The sequence below is a fragment of the Brachycentrus maculatus genome, unplaced genomic scaffold (assembly GCF_059751285.1).
Source record: "Brachycentrus maculatus isolate JH-2025_06_01 unplaced genomic scaffold, ASM5975128v1 h1tg000450l, whole genome shotgun sequence".
Taxonomy (NCBI): Eukaryota; Metazoa; Arthropoda; class Insecta; order Trichoptera; family Brachycentridae; genus Brachycentrus; species Brachycentrus maculatus.
This window is the reverse complement of record NW_028281197.1, coordinates 43,623-66,645: the sequence shown is the minus strand read 5'-3', so window position 1 is coordinate 66,645 and position 23,023 is coordinate 43,623. Positions and strand designations below refer to the sequence as shown.

Here is a 23,023-nt window from a genome sequence, read left to right as displayed (position 1 = left end):
AGTACTATCTACCCTCTGATTGCAATCGGCTATATATGGTATCAAACATTTTGTCAATATCACTAGCCAATGTACATATTTGTTTTCTGTACATGAAGTTTAAATAAATAAATTTGTCATAGGCATGTGAACACTTTACACATGTGTAACATTCACCAATTCAACCCATGATTGACAACCACACATCTCAAATTCTTGGAACTTCTGTATATGTTAATCAAACTCGAAACATATTGTGTTACTCCATTAAAATTTCACTAGATACATCCACGGTGGGATGATAGAAACTTTTTCATTCGTAAGTGAGGTCCGAATCCTGGATTACATTCATATATTTGAGAAATGCTAGAAAATACCCTTTTTAATTTTTAATTTAGCTTAAATTTTGACCGATTAATTTACTGACGACATTTAAAAAAGGGTTTTATTTTATTTTATTTGTTAAGGAATTTTACAGCTTTACTTTTAAAAAATATATACAAAAAAATAGTTACATTAACAATAATAAAAATTGCATTAATAAAAAAAGTTGTATTAATAAAAATAAAGCCAGTTAAACAATTCCTTATTTATGTTATAATAACTATTAAAACATTAAGAGATAAAAAAAGTTGTAAGTAAATATAATATATTATACACTATTAAATAATTTCAAAAAATAATATTTTAAAAATTTAATTATTCTATATATAATATATTACACACTGGATTCTTCACCCTACGGATGACATGTCAATATTATAGCTGTCCCAGCTTGATATGAAACATCTTTTTTTATGTGAAAGAAGATCTAAGTCTGAGTTTCAATTTATGTGATTGTGTAACGTTCACCATTCTGCCCATTGTTCTGAACATCCATATTGCATTAATTCTTGAAACTTGTATATATGCAATGTTCTCGGAACCTTTCACATGTCGGTGTGATTTTCGATACATTTGGAAATATGTCCGATTGCAGCGCCATCAATTGAATAAATAATCAAGAGTTAACACTATGAAAATTGTAAAATTGATTTTATTTTTACTTTTTTTCTTATATTTTTTTGTGTATATTATGTTAACCTTCCCCTCCCGTGATATGTATTTACTACAACTTGACATTAAAAATGAGAATATCTTTATAAAGTGTTATTGATACGGGCTCAGAATTTTTGTTTTCTTCCGTAATACAATTACGTGCTTCATAAAAGTATTAAAATATAAAGCTATTAATTTTCAGCAAAGAAAATAAATCAATTATCAAAACATTCGGGAATAGAATCACCAATACACAAACATTTCTCGGTGTATGCGTGTGTGTCGCACTTTACGTACACGCGCACGTGGCTTCATACTGTTTCCGACGATCTCATTTTAGTTGCGCAAAACTCGTCGTTCAGGGCTGTCGTGCCGCTACGCTAGCTATAGCGGCTACATGCGATTTTTTTTTTTGATATTTACCAGAGCTACCATTACAAAATTTATACATTTCTCATTTCAACTTCAACTTTGGTCAATAAATCAATTAGTAATATTCACAATTTTTCCCGTTTTTAAACCACATTTCATATGGTGTACAAAATACATACCACCGGTGCACGCGAAAGTTTTTAGCAACGGGAGGGAAGGGTTAAAATAGATATACAAAAAAAAAATAAAAACCTAAGAAAGGTTTGGTGGGTCTTTATGAAAATAAACATGAAAATTTTTTAAATTAATGTTTATAAACTTATATCATATAAATAAATGTTTAAAAATCATATGTTGTAATTGGTTGAATATTTCCTCCATGGAAATCCATCTCAAAGCATCAAGTATTATTTTCAGAGTTGATGTTTGGGCAACAATAACACCATTTGATAATACATTACTCATACCACGGCTGTCCTGGTTCGAGAAAAGTAATTTGGAATTGTCTCCGTCCAAAAGCCAAATAGTAGTATTTTCTAGAAAGCGTAACATCCCCGAGTTAAATATAAAATTGAGGAAAATTCGGGTTCCTGTGAAGGACAATGTAAAATTTTTGGGCGTCACATTAAATAATAAGCTGTCATGGAACAAACACATTGAAAACATTGTGGCTAAGTGTGAAAAGAATATTAACATCCTAAGGGCAGTTTCAAAAGTGTGATGGGGTGCCCACCCAACTACAATGAACATGCTTTAATGCGCTCTTGTCCGAAGTCATATTGATTATGCGTGCTTTATAATGGACCCTCTTCCAAAGTATCTGCAATCTAAATTAGATAGGATACAATATAAATGATCATTTCCTTATCCTTTTGACCAATTTGGCGAAATCCTGAAAAACACATTTTTTATTATTATTTATTGATTCGGCATTAACGCGGCGAATGTAATTGTGAAAAGGAGTGAGAGGAAGACCGAGAAAAACATGTCACGATCAGGTTTGCCAAATACTTGAAAGTGGTCAGGTTAGGAGTCGTAATAATCGGCGGGTATGTGTGAGGAGATGCATGAACATGGAAGAGGCGAAGAATGTTTGCAAAGACAGAAATATACAATATACATCAAACGTGAAAAAAAACGAAATATGATAAATAGTTAAACAAAGCAAGGCTGACATAATCAGTTTTTGTGTCGTGTGCCTCACAAACCATTTATAAGCACTGTTAAAAAAAACGTATTTCTTCATCCATATGAATGTAAACGTTAATTTTTTTCAAAATCTTAAATCTGTTTGAAAATAAACCTCCGATCGCTTAAAAAATAAAACATAAAAAATGATGTTTTCTTTTAGAGGTGTATACATAATTGTTTAAAGATATGCCGGCCAGAATATTACGGTCAATGGAGAGCGCTACAGAACCATAATTACTGACTTCGTGCCTCAGTTGAATGGCACTGACGTGAGACCACTGTGGTTTCAACAAGATGGCGCAACATGCCATATATATATATATATATATATATATATATATATATATATATATATATATATATATATATATATATATATATATATATATATATATATATATATATATATATATATATATATATATATATATATATATATATATATATATATATATATATATATATATATATATATATATATATATTTATATATATATATATAAATATATATATATATATATATATATATATATATATATATATATATATATATATATATATATATATATATATATATATATATATATATATATATATATATATATATATTTATATATGTATATATATATATATATATATATATATATTTATATATATACATACATATATATATATATATATATATATATATATATATATATATATATATATATATATATATATATATATATATATATATATATATATATATATATATATATATATATATATATATATATATATATATATATGTATATATATATATATATATATATATATATATATATATATATATATATATATATATATATATATATATATATATATATATATATATATATATATATATATATATATATATATATATTTATATATATTTATATATATATATATATATATATATATATATATATATATATATATATATATATATATATATAAATATATATATATATATATATTTATATATATATATATATATATATATAAATATATATATATATATATATATATATATATATATATATATATATATATATATATATATATATATATATATATATATATATATATATATATATATATATATATTTATATATATATATATATATATATATATACATATATATATATATATATATATATATATTATCTCTGTATATATATATATATATATATATATATATATATATATATATATATATATATATATATATATATATATATATATATATATATATATATATATATTATCTCAGCCTTACGTTGTTTCCTTATTTCCTCATGGATAAATCATACATCTTCATAGTATACGAGGAAACTGACGGATAATATCAGAAGCGATTTAAATGACAACTTTGTTTGTCTTTAAATAATTTATGTATATTCTTAAAAACAAATATTCGTAATAAAAAGTTGATGATGTTTTCACGCATACCGCATTAATTAAAACAGTTTCATATTTCATAAAATATTTTATTTTTATTTTATGTTTAAATACATTTTTTTTTAAAAATTCCCGTAATTAAGGTGAAAAAAATATACACAATAAAACAAGTTCTTCTTCGAAATAAATATTTGATTTTGAAAAGAAAAAAGTTATTGAATGGAAATGAGTTCATAAAAATATAAAAAATAATTTTTCAATGTTTAAAAAAATTAAATTCCAATGTATGTTCTTTAAAAAGGTAGTAGGTTCTGTAGGTACGGCTCCTCGAAAATCCGAATATATCGATGTAATAATTCCATATTGATTATTAAAAATTAAACACTTGTATACAACCACTACTTGAGTTTTGTTTCACACGACTAGTTTAAAAATCTACATATATCATTACACGAAGTTGAAGTTAAATCAATAAATATGACATATAAAACATCAAACTGGTAAAGTAAATGGCATATAAAAAAAAACATAAGGTAAGAAGCTCTTTTAAAGGAAATAAATGAGAAAATAAAACTAAAAACTAACACAAATCTTTCCATAAATTATTTTTTAAATTCATTTATTTTTAACCCCTGACTGGGTTCTATTTTATATATCACTCACTCTTTTCAACAACGTAATATCTCAAAAAACTTGATTTTTCAAGGGATCGTTATTAAAGTTTAAAAATATAATAAAACGTATTTAAAATATCAAGCCTCTTATTGAACTTTTTACTTTGCAACGGATCTTCAAGATATCAAAGTACCTATTTAAGATTTTTTATCTACATACCACAATAAAAGGCAGCCTTGCGTTGTTTTCTTATTTCCTCATGCATAAATCATACATCTTCATAGTATTCGAGGAAACTGACGAATAATATCAAGACTTGAGAAGCGATTTCAATTTCAGTCAAGATATAGCCTTGAAATAATAAGTAGTTAGTGTTGTTTACTTCCATTTCTGATTCAAAATATTATAAAGTGTCTCATGCATGCTGCAATTTTTAAAATTTAATATTTATATAGTTTCAACGGAAAAATGAAAATGTTAGCGCTTTTCTTCGTGAGCTTTCTAATACTGGGGACTTCATCGATTAGAGTAAATGTGTATGAGCTCCTAACGTATTCATTTTGTAAGTATTTTAATTTATTACTTCAGTTAAACATAAATTGTCAATGCTTTTTCGTGATGGACGGATTTTGATAGAGGACTCGATTGCTTTTGATCCATTTTCTGAAATATTAAGACTAACTTTTCACAATATTTTGAGTGTGTACAAATACTTGGGATTCCCAATTGGGATCATCTTTGTAGAGTTGTCATTAAAATAATTGTTCAAAACAACTCCTAATCAGAGATAGCCCAATGTTCTGGATACTGGCCATGCATTTTCATTTATAGTATATATTTCGTTTCGTTCGACATTCGTTTGATAATGCCCTAACAAGGCGAAACAATTGTCACAATATAATTTTTTATGTCTTTTTGTTAATAAAATACAACTTAGTAGACTCAAAAATCTGTGTTTGATTTAAAATTAATATATTGGGTTGATGCAAAAGTTTTGACCGTTTTTTACATATATTTTTTTAATTATTTTTTTCTTGTGTATTATTTATTTAATAAATTATATAATTTCCATCAGTTCTTATAACCTTCTCCCATCTTTCTATCAACTTATAAAACCAGTAGTATAAAATTCCGTGGATTTTGATGCGAAAAATGAAGTAAGGGATGTTTTTACCTGCTCTATTGAATAATTTTTTTCATCATTTAAATTTTTTTGCAGTGATCGGAATAAATAAAATTCAGAAAGAGCAAGATCTGGAGAATACAGTGGATGCTTGATAACATCCCAATTTAACTCATTTAGCTTGTGTTGGGTCATCATAGCCACATGTGGTCGCACGTTGTCGTGATGAAACACTTCCCCTTTTCTGTTTACCAATTCTGGTCTATCCTTTTGAAGGACCATGTTCAATTTGGATAAATGCTGACAATATCGTTCTGCTGTACTTGTCTTATCGTGTTCCAAGAGTTCAAATTACACAATACCCTTATTATTCCACCAAACACAAAGTATAACTTTTTTTATGGATTTCGGCCTTCGAAGTTGTTAATGGGGCTTGTCCAGGTATAGTCCAATGTCTTTTTCTTGTCACGTTGTTGTACACGACCCATTTCTCATCTCCCGTCACCAAACGATGCAAAAAAGGTTCATGTTTTTGTCTCGCACTCAAAGCAACGCGCGTTGAAACACGATCCAATAAATTGGCAGCCGACAATTGATGAGGTATCCAAACGTCGTACCGCGAAACCATTTCCATACGCTTCAAATGTCTTAATGCGATTGTTTGGTTGACTCCCATCATTGACACAATCTCTCTGATGGTTAGACGTGGATTGGTGTCAATTATGACTTTTAATTCGTCTTCATCAGACTTCAATGGCTGCCCGGTACGTGGTTTATCAATGAGTGAAAAATCTCCAGATCGGAATTTTGCAAACCATCTTCGTACCTGTCGAACTTTGATGACATCTGCTCCGTACACTTCACAAATGTTTTTGGTTGCCACACTCGCGGTATTGTCTTTACGGAATTCATAAAGTAAACAATGATGTAAATGCACTTTATCGAACGACATTTTGAAAAAATACAAGGGGTTATTACTGTACTCTGGCCAGGCCAAAACTGAATAGAAAGTAGAGAGAAATCATCCTTTATACAATGGAATCATAAAAAAAGAAGATACTATTCATAATTTATGAAAAAAAATTTTTTTACCTGGGATCATAAAAAACGGTCGTTACTTTTGCATCAACCCAATATATTTGAAGTTTATGTAGGCACTTTTAATATATTAATATTAAATATCTGTTGTATTCTTTCCAGTACCCTTTATACATATATTAATATATAAATATATATAAATATATGTTTATATATATATATATATATATATATATATATATATATATATATATATATATATATATATATATATATATATATATATATATATATATATATATATATATATATATATATATATATATATACACATATATATATATATATATATATATATATATATATATATATATATATATATATATATATATATATATATATATATATATATATATATATAAAATACAACTTAGTACACTTAAAAATCTGTGTTTGATTTATAATTAATATATATTTGAAGTTTATGTTGGCACTTTTAATATATTAATATTTTCAATATCTGTTGTATTCTTTCCAGTACCCTTTATACATATATTAAAAAATAAATATATATATATATATATATGTATATATATATATATATATATATATATATATATATATATATATATATATATATATATATATATATATATATATATATATATATATATATATATATATATATATATATATATATATATATATATATATATATATATATATATATATATATACATATATATATATTTATATATATTTATATATAAACATACATACCGGCTACCGTTCTAGAGGTCTCGGGTTCGATTCCCTAGGGGGGCGGTCAAATAAATATAAGTGAAAATTTCACTCTATTATAATTAATAAATATTAGACAGAAAATTTTTACTTTCCTGAACTATTAGACTGAAAATTTGAACTTCCCTTCACGTTTTAACGATCAAGATAACACTGCTTTTATATGATGCAATGCCCTTAGCACAATTGACGTGCGGATAATGGTTTTGAAGAATAAATTGTATTGTATTGTGAAATGCAATCAAATTTAGAATACCGAAATAAAAAATAAATAAATATTAATTGACGGGCAGCATCAACTGGCAAATTCTCGCGAATGTTCTCGATTTGCTTCAACTGGTGAAAACACGTAAATTTGTTTATTATAATTTGGATTTAAATGGTTACAATTACTTGTAGGTGAGCAATTAAAGGGTATATTCAATTATCGATACAATCAGATTGTCGACATGAAAATGGAACCAGACATGTCTCTAATTATGCTAGAACTTCTGACTCCGAAAAATCGAGTAAGTATAATTTACATATTAAATTATGATTTACGTACGTTGTTTTATGTCTTCAGTCTAGAAATCAACTCTCAATATGAGATTTGATTTGTTATCAGCACGTTTTGCCATTTCACCGATAATAGACTGACTGAAAGACCACTATGCGCGTCGTAAGTTCGGTGAATGGGTCGAAAACGTTATTCAGCTTGATCCTCTATTTCAACTCAAAATTTAGTTCACCGATGAGGCACATTTTTGGTTAAATGGTTATGTCAATAAGCAGAATTGCCGGAGTGGAGAAAACCCAGAAGCCTTTGGCAAAACACCATTACATCCACTTAAAGTCACTGTTTGGTGTGCTTTATGGGCAGGTGGAATCATCGGCACATATTTTTTTAAAGACGATGCTGGCCAGAATGGGGCGGTCAATAGAAAGAGCTACAGAACCATGATTAATGACTTATTCGTACCTCAGTTGAATGAAATTAATATGACAGAGCTGTGGTTTCAACAAGATAATGCAACATGCCACATTGCGAGCGCCACCATCAATTGGTTAGTTTTTCCCTCTACCTCCTTCCTTAAACTTTTTCCTTTGCCCTCCTTATTTTAATATTTTGTAATTTGTGTTTTTTTTTATTAATTTGTAATTTATGTTCAAGTGCTATCACCCTCTGATTGCAAACAGCAATTAATGGTCTCAAACGTTTTGTTCAATATCACTAGTCTGTTTTTAATTGCTTTTTAGCAATAAGCCCGCTAATGTACTTATTTACTTTCTGTACATGATGTTTGAATAAAAAAAAAATTATACCTTTAAAAAAACTTCTTTACTTATGGGTTAAAAAATTGAAATCAATGTTTAAAATGTTTTGGTTACTGCAACTCTTGTTATGATGAATAAAACTTATGCCTTTTTGCAACTTATGTCGTTGCGTCTAAGATCATGGGAATTAATTCCAAAGCATGGTTATAGTATTAAGGGGGTTCTTGCAAAAGTCCAAATCATTAAGCGGTCGGTCACACAAGGAGCCACATATTTTGTTGTTGAGAATATACATCGAAATTTGATTTCAAATAGAGATTTTAAATTGAATAAAAAAATTATAAATAAATATATATATATATATATATATATATATATATATATATATATATATATATATATATATATATATATATATATATATATATATATATATATAAAAATTTAACTCTTTGCCTTTAATTTTATAACCATATATCGCTCACTCCTTTCAAGAACGTCATAAATCAAAAATCGACAATTTTCAGTTGAGCATGTTTTGGGAATGCCAAGAAAATGTACTATATCCCAGCAAAAGAGGCATATTTTTAACTTAATATTTACCCGCTACAGGGCAGAAAGTGTTTTTTTTGCATTTTCAAGAAAAGGTATTGTTAAATTATTTTTTTAAATATACTAAATATTTTTTAAATGGAGAAAAAACCTTCAGGTTTTACCTTAAAAGATCTATTGCACAGTAAAAAGTTCAATAAGTGGCTTGATATTTATTTTTAATACATTGTATTATTTTTTTAAACTTTAAAAACGTTATCCTGAAAAATCAAGTTTTTTGATTTATGACGTTCTTGAAAGGAGTGAGCGATATGTATTTCGAGAAAAACTTATTTTGTGTTTTAAACAAGAAAATCAATTACCATAAAACGGGGCTACTTGAACTTTTATGTGTTACTTGAGCCCAGTAGATTTTTTAAAATCTGTATTTGGTCTACAATAATGAACGTATCGACATGATTCATTGTTTCCCTGGCAGGTGACACTTATTGTCACGATACTTTGATAGATACCACGATCTCATTTTTTTGTACTGGGCTCGAGTAACACATCAATGTTCTAGTAGCCCCGTTCTACGGTAATAAATATTCATATGACAGGTGACACTTATTGTCACGATACGTTGATTACTGTTAACCAAATACAGATTTAAGTATCTTTTTTTGTACTGGGATCAAGTAACACATCAAAGTTCAAGTAGCCCCGTTCTACGGTAAAAAATATTCATATGACAGGTTACACTTATTGTCACGATACGTTGATTACTGTAGACCAAATACAGATTTAAGTATCTTTTTTGTACTGGGATCAAGTAACACATCAAAGTTCAAGTAGCCCCGTTCTACGGTACTTTAATGTTACTTGGATCTTAAGTAAACTTTATTACGATGTATCGAAGATATATTGATCCTAAATAACAATTTTGTATGACTTTTAATAATTTATGTATATTCTTAAAAACAAATATTCGTTATAAAAAGTGGATGACGTTTTCACTCATACCGCAATAAAACAGTTTATATGTTTATAAATCAACTTTTATTTTAGTTTTTACAATATTTTTTTCCGTAAATTGAATGAAATAGGTGGATTGAATGAAATAGTAAATAGGTGAAAAAAAAATACATAATAAAACAAGTTCTTCTTTGAAATGAATATTTGATAAGAAAAGAGTAATTGAAAGAAAATTAGTTCAAAAATATATATTAAAATAAATTTAATTTTATATTAAATTTATTTTATATAGACGCGTAGGTACAGCTCCTCGAAAATCCGAACATATCGATGTAATAATTCCATATTGATTATTAAAAATTAAACACTTGTATACAACCACTACTTGAGTTTTATTTCACACGACTAGTTTAAAAAAACTTCAGACGTCAAACCACGAAGTTAAAGTCAAATCAATAAATATGAAATATTAAACATTAAACGGGTATAGTAAATAGGCATATAAGAAAAACATAAGGTTTTTACATAAAGCTTTTTACAGGAAACTAATGAGAAAATATAACTAATAACTAACACAAATATTTCCATGAAGTATTTTTTAAGTTCATTTATTTTTTACCCCTGACTGGGTTCTATTTTATATATCGCTCACTCTTTTCAGCAACGTCATATCTCAAAAAAATTGGGTTTTCAGGGGTCATTTTTAAAGTTTAAAAATATAATAAAATGTTTTGAAAATAAATATCAAGCCCCTTTTTGAACTTTTTACTTTGCAACAGATCTTTTTAGGTAAAACCTAATTGTTTTTTTTCCATTTGAAAAATAATTATTATTTTTAAAAAAATATACAATACTTTTTCTTCAAAATGAAAAAACAACTCTTTCTGCCCTGTAGTGAGTAATTATTAACATAAAAATATGGTACATTTTCTGGGCATTCCGAAAACATGCACAACGGAATATTGACGATTTTTGATATATGACGTTGTTGAAAGGAGTGAGCGATATGTTAGGTAGCTGGGTAATTTGGGCCCTGTGGCGAGTAAATATTAAGTTAAAAATATGCCTCTTTTGCTGGGATATGGTACATTTTCTTAGCATTCCGAAAACATGCACAACTGAATATTGACGATTTTTGATATATGACGTTGTTGAAAGGAGTGAGCGATATGTCAGGTAGCTGGGTAATTAGGGTATAGGCAATCAATTATAAGGACTTTACTCCAAACTAAGATGTGTTTATCGGCTCCACGTGTATTTTATTACGTCTTCGTGTATTACAATGATAATCATATATGCATTTTCAGACTTCGTATGTGCTCACAAGTGGAACGGATTTATTAAAGGACCCAGATTTCAACCAAAATCTTTCTACCGTCATCCTCATTCATGGCCTTTCTGCTAAGCACATCAATTTCTATTATATGAATTTTCCGCGAGCGATTATACAAGCGGGGGGAAGAAATATCATTTATATGGAAGCCAATGCTTTGATGGAGAATTCTTTTTCGAGGGGTGTATCCTACCTAAAATTCATTGGTGAAGGATTAGCGAAGAAACTCGTCAACTTTGTGGAGGGTAAGGTGAAAAGAAATATTAATTGATTTGGCGTTTAATTTTTAGAACTCCGTTTTAATTTATGTATTAAATGTTCAATCAAACTTAGATTTTTTGAGTATACCAATAATAAGTATAGTATACCAATGATAAGTTGCAAAATTCAGTTGTAAATAAAAGTTGATAAGATAACACAATATTGTGACTATTTATTTATCGTAACTGCAGACAGTTGGTATAACGGCTGTCCAAATTTAAAACACAGTAAGGGACATTTTTTTGTAGTAGGTTTTTTTTTGCATTTATGGACTAAGTAGACTCTACTTAGTCCAAAAATGCAAAAAAAACTACTAATATAAGAGTTTCTGCTTAATAAAAAGCTTCTTTACATCTCACCAATAGATGTCTCTAGTGAAATTCTAGTGATTCAAGAACAAGGTTTCTAAATTGGTTCATATATATATAGAACTTCCAAGAATTTGAGTAGTGTGGTTGTCAATAATGGGTAGAATTAGTGAACGTTACACGTGTGTAAAGTGATCACTTAAACCTGCCTATGACGGTCGTCAGCCCCGTAAATGCCCAGACTTCCATATTCTTCTTCATCTTTGATGAGATGTCAAAAAATAATATAAAAAAACTACTACATAAAAATGTCCCTTACTGTGTTTTAAATTTGGACAGCCGTGTATCGGAGAGCTTATCACCTTTCCTTCTAGTGATACTTTATGTGTTAACATAAAGTATCACTAAGTTTATATGATGCAGTGCCCGATACACGATTGGGTGCAGATAATGTTATTCCACATTAACTTTGTGGAAAAACATGCTTATTTTATTCATTTTTAATTAATGTTTTACTTAGTAAATACCAATATTTTTTAAAATCTACTGTGACACGTGTTTCGATGCATTCCGCATTATTTTCGAACACCGTATGTGAAGCTAATTCTAAATTTTACAGTTGGGTCCTTGGGACGTTGAAGGTTGAAGAGGGGGTAGTAGCTGTTTCTTATTTTTATTTATTAATTTAATTTTAATTTTTAATTTTTATTTCTTATCAGTGGGAACAAAGACAAAAGGGGAGAGGCTTTAGTCATTGTCATATTGTTAATTATGGGTTTATTGTTATTTTTATTATTATGAAATTCTATTGTTTCAAAATGTTGTAGTTTATGGCTTTTCGTATTGATTATTCTTACGATTTCTACGTTATTGTGGTTAAATTTGTGATCATTATCTCTTAAATGGTTAGCAAATTCCGAAAAATTATTATTTCTCAAACATAATTCATGTTCCCTGATTCTTGTTTTGAAATTTTTGGAAGTCATACCAATATACGAACTTCCAGTCACAATGAAATTTATTTTATTGTCTCAATAAAACACTTTAAAATGCGATTTTTGAGATAATAATAATGATACAAACACGACTAGTTTCAAGAACTACATATGTTACAGATGTTCTCAACGACGTACGATGTATCATCATAACATGAAAATACAATTTAAAACTGCATTTTCAAGTTAATACGCAAAGTTTGTTTTTCCAACTAACGATGAAAACATTTTTTGCCCTTGTAACTAGTCGTGTTTAAATTAATAAACTTAAAAGTGGTCTCACACAATCATACAAATGTTTTATTTTAATAATAAGATATTTATTTAATAAAATAAAAGGAATTTAAGAATTTCAGAAAACTGTTTATTCGTGCTGTACTTACTACTTAAAATATTTACTTTATATCATAAAATTTATTCATGTATACATTGATTTTAAGCATTATCTTCTTAAATGGAAAACAAAAACAGAATATCAAAAAACTGCTTATTGTCTAATGCAATACCTTATTATTCAAGCGAGTGATAGAATATGTATAATCGGATATAAGCAATAATGATACATGAAAATCAAAATATCAAAATTTTTAAGAAAAAAATTAATGTCCAGTACATGTTAATCTTAAAAATTTATATATAAAAGAAAAGAAAAAAACTAATATACCATCAATCAAATAAAACAATAAACCTTCAGTGTAAGTCCTTCTCCAAGCACAAGAGCTCAGTCTTCTTTTTTGAAGAGGCACAGCGAAACTAAAATTATAATATTATTTATTGACATCTCATCAAAGATGAAGAAGATTATGGAAGTCTGGGCATTAACGGGGCTGACGACCGTCATAGGCTGGTTTAAGTGATCACTTTACACACGTGTAACATTCACCAATTCTACCCATTATTGACAACCACACTTATCAAATTCTTGGAAGTTCTATATATACGAACACATTTTGAAACATTGTTCTTGAATCACTAGAACTTCACTAGAGACATCTAATGGGAAGAATTGGTGAATGTTACACGTGTGTAAAGTGATCACTTAAACCAGCCTATGACGGTCTTCAGCCCCGTAAATGCCCATACTTTTGATGAGATGTCAAAAAATAATATGAAAATAACTCCTGTAGTTGGAGATAATCTATATTTTGTGAACAAGTATTTGGACACACTCAAATGTTGTAAAATTATAAATTTGCAATATGTATAAATATATAGAAATTGTATCAAATTGTATTTAAAAAATGTAACTACATATACTAAATACATAAAAAATATTCAGAATGCAAAAATTTAATTTAATAATAATTTAATTTAATTTAATTTCTTGTATAAATAAAATGTTGTAAAACATATATGGCTGACTAAGTATTGCACCCACCACTTAGTCAAGCTGGAATAAAGAGTTTTAAAAAAATAAATAAATAAAATAAATAAATAAAAAAAATCCTCGGTACAGTTACCCAGATTTGTGGAGAAATGCTTGGAAACACTTACAATTCCTGTGATTTTTTAAAACTTCTTTCAGCTGGAATTGATCCCAAAGACATTCATCTCATTGGCACGAGCGCTGGAGCTACAGTGGCCGCATTTGCTGGAAAAACGTTCAATTCTCTGTCAGGAGTCAAACTGGGAAGGATAACTGGTCTTGATCCAGCCGGTCCTTGTTACTTCAATGGTTCTTTAGATAATATCCTAACTGAGACGGACGCAGACTTTGTAGACATAGTCCATTCTGGAATGGGAGGAATGGGACACCTCACATCAACAGGTTGGTGAAAATCACATATCAAGTCTTTTGACATATTTTTTTAACAAAAATTTTGATAATATTAATAATTGTTCAAGGTTAATAACTCGACAGTCATTTAAAGCCTTTAGAAATACCACAAAAACTTATTTTTAAAATCATACTTAATTTTTTTAAACTTTTCCATCTAACAAAGAAGAAAGCCTTTTTTAGATGGTTTGGTTACATAGGACGTAGAGAACCTGATCGTTTTGTAAACCAGGCAATCTCAAAAGACATCTAGATGAATATGAAAGAACTCTTGGATGCTGCAGAAAGAAAATATGATACGAAGGTAATGCCTGGGTGATGTTGACTATGACAAATGAACCTACAACCTGAAGACGATTTATTTCCAGGATTTTTTTTTACAATTTAATTTCTTAGGTGATTACATTTCAGAAATCTGAAACCGGAAGTCACGAAGTGGTGTTTTTCAAAGTGGTATTACACAAATTGAGCGACGAATGATAAGGAGAGTTTTAAAAAATATATTTAACTTTATCTGACCGCTTAGACTGAGAAGGAATTCCTGAAGAATGATGTGTTATGGTGAGGAATGGACAGTGTTCTTTTTTGGGAAGAACGAAGTGATAGACCATGATTTAGAGATTTATAAAGTTATCAGAAATATATTTAGGTGCATTTAGGTTGTGAAGAATATTATAAAGTAGCGTGAGAGATTAAAGATTTATGCGCTGGTTGACGTGAAGCCATTTTAGTTCCGTGCGAGAAGGTGATACATGGTTATTATTTTAAAAATTTAAAATGAAACGAGCTATGATTTTGTAGACGATCCAGACGATTTATATTATCAACATTTATATCACTGCATTACTCGAAAATCCATCAGAAAATACGTGTCGCTCACTCCTTTCAAGAACGTCATAAATCAAAATACTTGATTTTTCAGGAGAACGTTTTTAAGTTTGAGAATATAATACAATGTATTAAAAATAAGTATCAAGCCACTTATCGAACTTTTTACTGCGCAACAGATCTTTTTAGGTCAAACCTGAAGGTTTTTTATCCATTTGAAAAATATTTAGGATATTTAAAAAAATAATTAAACAATACCTTTTCTTCAAAATGCAAAAAAAAACACTTTCTGCCCTGTAGTGGGTAAATATTAAGTTAAAAATATGCCTCTTTTGCTAGGATATAGTACATTTTCTGGGCATTCTGAAAACACGCACAACTGAAAATTGTCGATTTTTGATTTATGACGTTCTTGAAAGGAGTGAGCGATATATTGAAGACAGTGAATTCGATAGAGAATAAAAAGCAACGGTTGGTTAAAAAGACGTTTTTGTATCTATTTAATTTTTGATAGCTATAATAATAATATTGTAGCAATATGCTTTGTTTGGTTGTACGAATTTACATTTTTATTTTTTTTTGAAATGTTCTTATTTTTTTATTGCAACAAATTCAAAGTGATTTTCATATAATTTTCTCGGCTTTCCTCGGCCTTTTTTTTACTACATGAAACTAAAGCCTACTGTATGGACTGACTTGTTACCGAATATAATTTCAATTGTTAATTCAATATTTTTTATGCTTATAATAATCTTATCAGTATTAAAGTAAAACCAGATGGGTCATATACACACTGTGCAATATAGCAAACATTCTCAATATTTTTAATATTTAGAGCATTTACTTTGTGGTTTGTCATTTTTTCTTTTTTTTTACAATTTTTTTAATAATATTAGTAAATAACCACTCACCGAAATTTTTATATCAACCGGTTTCGAGACGTACCCGTCTCTTCGTGAGGACAATGACTACCACAGCATGCAAACAATACACTAGCGCATGTTTAACCCTAAGTGCATGTTGGTCTTCGGTTCGACCAAAAATCACATGTGTTAGACATTTCGTGTAGTTTTGAGTATGTAAATGGTGCTTTGGTGGTGAAGGGTAGTATTGTTTGCATGCTGTGGTAGTGATTGTTCTTATGAAGAGACGGGTACGTCTCGAAACCGGGAGACATAAAAATCTCGGTGAGTCGTTATAAACTAATATAATTAACATTTTTGTAAAAAAAAAATAATAATAAGTAGCAAACATTAATTTAGCATATGAAAGACGAAATATTAGGTGCAAAAAACCCTCCTGTCATGTTTATAATTTGACGAATGCATTTTTAAGGACACGTGGACTTCTATCCTAACGGAGGAGTCCACCAAAAAGGTTCCCGAGATACGTTGAGTGATCACCAAAGAAGCTGGAGATACTTCGCTGAAGCAGCGCTGTACCCAGACAACTTCATGGCTGTAAGCTGCCCCGACTGGGAGAGCTTCCAGAGAGGAGACTGCATCTACAATGAGAAGGAATACATAGGATTCAGAACATCCCCTAAATCTCGTGGTTCATTTTACCTCAGGACAAACGGGAAAGAGTTATTTGGTCTAGGGGAGGAAGGCATTCGACCAGAACGTGATTAGGATGAAAGTATAGTGTCAGACAATTGTTTAAAATTTATGTCCATAGTGAAAATAAAACCTTCTTTTACAATTTGTTTCCAACAAATCTCTCCATTTCGTCAGCTTTTAATATTTTTGTTGGTAAATAAGGATCGTCCGCTTCCGTGGTGTAATGGTCAGCACGCTCGGAGATCCCGGGTTCGATTCCCAAGGGGGAAAAATAAATATAAGAGACTGTAATTGAAAAACTAAAATTAAATCAATATTATAGTGAAGTTTTTCACTGTAATATTTATTTCATATTGTTACCCTGGACTGGTACCTGAAGCGGAGGGCTGATCACCTTTCCTTCATGTGTAAACGATCAAGATAACACTGCGTTTATATGACGCAGTGCCCTATGCATCATTGGAGTGCGGATAAGAGTTTTATTTATATATATTATTTTTAAATAAGAATTCTAATATATGCGATAATTAGGTGGGGAAGGCAACGAAGAAGACAATGGTTAGCGCATGTGAGGAGAATTAAACCATCTAGACTCCCCCACATTGCACTGCACGGCCAACCCCAGGCAGACCACCAAAGAAATGGATTGACAGCTAGAAATCAACATCGCAGGAAGCCAATTCTTCTTAAAAATAGGTCACAACGCCTCACCAAGCAGAAAAAGAAGAAGAAGAATGTTAAGCTCAATACACCGTTTATGTATTGAAAAAATAAGTTTTTCTTCGAAATAAAAAGCAGTTACCGAATTATTATTTTGACATCTCATCAAAGATGAAGAAGAATATGGAAGTCTGGGCATTTACGGGGCTGACGACCGTCATAGGCTGGTTTAGCTGATCACTTTACACACTTGTAACATTCACCAATTCTACTCATTATTGACAACCAAACAACTATATTCCTAACCACATTCTTCTTCATCTTTGATGAGATGCCAAAATAATAATATGAAAAATTAATTGGAGATAATCCAGATTTGTTAACAAGTATTTGGACACACTCAAAATGTTGTGAAGTTACTGAAAGTTAAGGAGATAAAAAAAAACATGAAAATATTTTTCAATGTCATACAATAAGGTTTTTTGCCACTGGGTAGTGTTTTTTTTTTTACAAAATATATATTAAAATAATACAAAATAGTTGGTAAATATACAATACATTTCAAATATAACATTTCTACCTCTCTAATAAAGTAGATAGTGTTTAGAGAGGGAGTTCGTTTTACAATTTTTTTTTTTATAAAGAAAGTAAATTAAACATTAAAAAATATTCCTTGGTATGGAGTATAGGTAGGGGTGAGTCTTATATGTTTTTTTTTTAGTTTAAAAAGTTTGAATTTTTTTATATATTTTAAGTTTTCCGAAAGATTATTTAAAATAATTACCTACATCCGTATAATGGTTTAAAGCTGCAGTTGTTTTACATCCGTGCAATATTGAATTATTAGAAAATCTAGGGTTACTTGAAATTTGCACTTTAGTTTTTTTTTCTTTAAAAGTTTATAAGATAGAGGCTTTATTAAAAAATCATTTTTAAGTTGGTACATTAAGTTCTTTGAATACTAGTTTTAAAGGGTAAGTTCTGTGCTTTTTAATAATGATTTTTGCATTTTTTATAAATAATTAAGAGTGATTTTAAATTTGTCCTACAAGCTCCTCCCCAACCTATAACTCCATACTGCAGAATCGATTGTATGAAAGCATAATACACCATTTTTATATGTTTTAAAGATAGAATATTCCGTAGTCTAATAAATATTGTATATAAATCAGCTTTCTAATTCTTTTAACCGTAGTGCTTATTTGCACTTTCCACTTTAAACTACTATCAAGTATAATGCCCATATCGCTCACTCCTTTCAAGAACGTCATAAATCAAAATACTTGATTTTTCAGGAGAACGTTTTTAATTTTTTAAAATTTAATACGATTTATTAAAAATAAGTATCAAGCCACTTTTTTAACTTTTTACTGTGTAACAAATTTTTTTAGGTAAAATCGGAAGGTTTTTCTCCATTTGAAAAATATTAAGTAAATTGAAAAAAATTATTAAACAATACCTTTTCTTAAAAATGCAAAAATAACACTTTCTGCCCTGTAGCGGGTAAATATTAAATTAAAAATATGCCTCTTTTGCTAGGATATAGTACATTTTTTGGGCATCCCGAAAACATGCAGAACTGAAAATTGACGATTTTTGATTTATGACGTTCTTGAAAGGAGTGAGCGATATGTGTTGATGACTGTTTGTGTCGCCTACTTTCAAAATCCACCAGATTTTATAAGATTAAAAAAATACTCCATCGGAATGTCAATTGTGGGTTTATTGTTTGAAATATTTGAAAATACTTGAAAACCCTGCTAAAAATACTTAAATATAGCGTTGTACATATTTCAAATTCCGATATATTCATGAAACTTGACTTCTAACCCATATCGGCCAATCAGAGAACAGGGAGAGGTCAAAAACAATGATCGGTTTGTGACTTGAGTTTTTTTTTTAAATACTGTAAAAATATTTTTAAAAATGGGAAAATTCTCCATTTCATAATATTTTTGCTTTTATTTATTTTTGAAAAATCAAGTTTTTTGATTTATGACGTTCTTGAAAGAAGTGAGCGACATATATCGGGCAATACATTCCCGCTTGTCTCAATCAAACATGTGTTTAACATTTTACATTTCATTTTACATTTTTTGAAATAATGGTTTTCTAATTTGTTAGTCGTGTAAAAAGTTATATTGCTTTGAAAATGAGTGTGATGTGATACTTTTTTACTTCAAAAAGCTAAAAACGCTGCAAAAACATGCAGCGTTTTTAGCTTTTTTTAAGCAAAATTGTAAAGTGTACGATGTGAATGTTTTGAGTAAACAAAGGACCTTCACTTATTTCCCTCCAAGAAAATCACTTGCCCAAGTTTTTCGACGATAAACCACGGAGTTTTACACCCATGGAATTATGGAAACTAATTGAAAAATTACGAAAGGTCACAGATAGTAAAAAAATGATTTTCGATAAAGTATTTTTTTCTTCAAAAATATACCAAAAAATGGGAGTGACTTTTTTGATGACTCAATATACTGTAAATAAAAGTCAAATTCGAATAAATATGTATATATTTTTTATAAAATTATATATTTTATATTTTATTTTATTTATATATTTTTATTTTAACTCCACATATTTTTATATTTTCGAATAAATATGTATATATCGAATAAATATGCATATAATTTGTCCACCTCCGTAGTGTAATAGTCAGCACGCTTGGCTACCGTTCTGGAGGTCCCGGGTTCGATACCCAGGGGGGGTCAAATAAATATTAGTGATTTTTTCACCAGGGTAATATTAATTCAATATTACCCTGGACTGGTACCTGAAGCGGAAGGCTGATCATCTTTCCTACATTTGTAAACGATCAAGATAACACTCCGTTTATATGAAGCAGTGCCCTATGCACCATTGGGTGCGGATAAGGGTTTTAATTTTTTTTAATTAGTCCGATAAGAAACTAGTCCGACCCTGAGTGCGGCCGTTTGCATACTGAATTTGAAGGTTTGAACTCTCGGCCACAAACCCTGGCTGTCAGCTCCCATCTACTTTCGTATAAAAATGAAAAACCTTCATTTCAATTAGAGAAACATAAAATATTATTATTTTTTGACACCTCATCAAAGATGAAGAATAATATGGAAGTCTGGGCATTTACGGGGCTGACGACCGTCATCGGCTTGTTTAAGTGATCACTTTACACACGTGTAACATTCACCAATTCTACCCATTATTGACAACCACACTACTCAAATTCTTGGAAGTTCTATATATATGAACCAATTTAGAAACCTTGTTCTTGAATCACTAGAACTTCATTAGAGACATCTATTGGTGAGATTGAAAGAAACTTTTTACTAAGCAGAAACTCTTATATTAGTATGTGAGGTCCGCATCCTAGATTATAATCACACACATGAGAAACGCCAGAAAAATATATATATATATATATATATATGAAAATCATTAAATATAGATAAATAATCTTAGATTATCTCCACTTTTTTTTAACAGTTTTGATCCCGAATTGGAATATGGAAGTCTGGGTATTTACAGGAATTAAGACCTGTCATAATCTGGTTCAGTGATCACTTTACGCACGTGCAACATTCACTGATTTTACATATGATTGACAAACACAGTACTTAAATTCTTGGAACTCCTAGATATATTAATCAATCTCATTACAAAGTACATATGAGGTCATAACAGCCATCTTTGTTGGGTTGATAAAAGCTTTTATTAAACAGAGACACTTTCATTTGTATGCAATATTCATATCCCAGTTTAAATTCACATACATGGTCAGGTAAGGAGTCGTAACAATCGGCGGGTATGTATGAGGAGATGCATGAACGTGGAAGAGGCGAAGAATGTTTGAAAAGACAGAGTGGTGTGGCGTTCTATTCTCTCTGCCTATCCCTGCGGGGAAGCGGCGTGATGGTTAGTTAGTTATGTATTAATTTTAAATCAAACACAGATTTTTTGAGTCTACTAAGTTGTATTTTATTAACAAAAAACACATAAAAAATTCTATTGTGACAATTGTTTCGCCTTGTTAGGGCATCATCAAACGATTGTTTATAGGTTTTTATGTATTTTTTGTTAATAAAATACAACTTAGTAGACTCAAAAAATCTGTGTTTGATTTAAAATTAATACATAAATTAAAATGGAGTTCTACAAATTAAACGCCAAGTCAATAAAAAAAAATTATATTTAGTTAGTTAGTATGAAATCTCTTTGTTGCTTTCTCGGTATTCTAGTATTAATAGCGACCTTCAATAAATTGAGAGACGTTATTAAATAGTCTGATATTATTTAAAGTGATTGTAGGTACTTATTGTGAATATTACAAAAAAAATATCTGAACGATTGTTGATGAATACATAGTTGACATTGGGATTGTAATTGATATTCGAACAATGACGTCAATGATAATTTCTTAACAATTTTATTCGTATGCTGAAAAAATGTTAATAAAAACTTAATAGGTCTCACAGCATACTCGTGCATATATAGTGTGTCCAAAATTTTGTTCGAAAAATCTTGATTTCTATTTTAAGCTACCGTTCTGGAGGTCCCGGGTTCAATTATCAGTGGGGGTGAAAATAAATATAAGTGATTTTTTACTCTGCCATGTATTTGATATGACTGGTCCCTGAAGCGCAGGAGAGATCTCCTTTTGCCTTCATGTAAGAAACGATTAAGGTACACTGCGTCAATACGATGCATTGCCTTATGCACCATCGGGTCCGGATAAGGGTTAGAAGAAGAAGATTTCCTCTACTAAGAACTTATTCATATTAAAATTCTATTATCATTATGACATGAATGATGAAGAACTCCATTTAGGTGACAATATAAAAGGTCTGGGTATTAACAGGGTATGTGTTCTGGCATTGTCTGGTTTAAGTGAGCACTGTATACCATACGTAGCATTCACCATTTTACCTATGATTGACAACCACGTTCCTAGTCTCAGTATCATTCGTATTTTTCTAG

General features: G+C 29.1%; 1 protein-coding gene across 2 annotated transcripts; it reads left to right on the top strand.

Moving 5' to 3' along the window:
* The first annotated feature begins 4,958 nt into the window (after positions 1–4,958).
* On the top strand, positions 4,959–19,235 carry LOC148302470 (pancreatic lipase-related protein 2-like). 2 transcript variants are annotated; one of them, XM_088271564.1, is made up of 6 exons: positions 4,959–5,183; positions 7,983–8,092; positions 11,654–11,924; positions 14,769–15,011; positions 17,184–17,486; positions 17,939–19,235. In XM_088271564.1, exons 1-5 carry the CDS (start codon positions 5,090–5,092, stop codon positions 17,477–17,479), a joined length of 1,014 nt encoding a protein of 337 aa, XP_088127690.1. In that variant the 5' UTR covers positions 4,959–5,089; the 3' UTR covers positions 17,480–17,486; positions 17,939–19,235. The 2 variants fall into 2 exon arrangements, with proteins under 2 accessions (XP_088127690.1, XP_088127691.1); XM_088271565.1 differs by lacking the exon at positions 17,939–19,235 and having other exon boundaries at positions 17,184–17,574.
* The last annotated feature ends 3,788 nt before the right edge of the window (positions 19,236–23,023 follow it).

Excerpts from the sequence above, each read along its gene's own strand:
- LOC148302470 (XM_088271564.1), top strand. The coding sequence starts at position 5,090 with ATGAAAATGTTAGCGCTTTTCTTCGTGAGCTTTCTAATACTGGGGACT. Across the intron at positions 5,184-7,982 it reads GCTCCTAACGTATTCATTTT|GTGAGCAATTAAAGGGTATA; the intron begins GTAAGTATTTTA and ends AATTACTTGTAG. Across the intron at positions 15,012-17,183 it reads GGGACACCTCACATCAACAG|GACACGTGGACTTCTATCCT; the intron begins GTTGGTGAAAAT and ends TGCATTTTTAAG.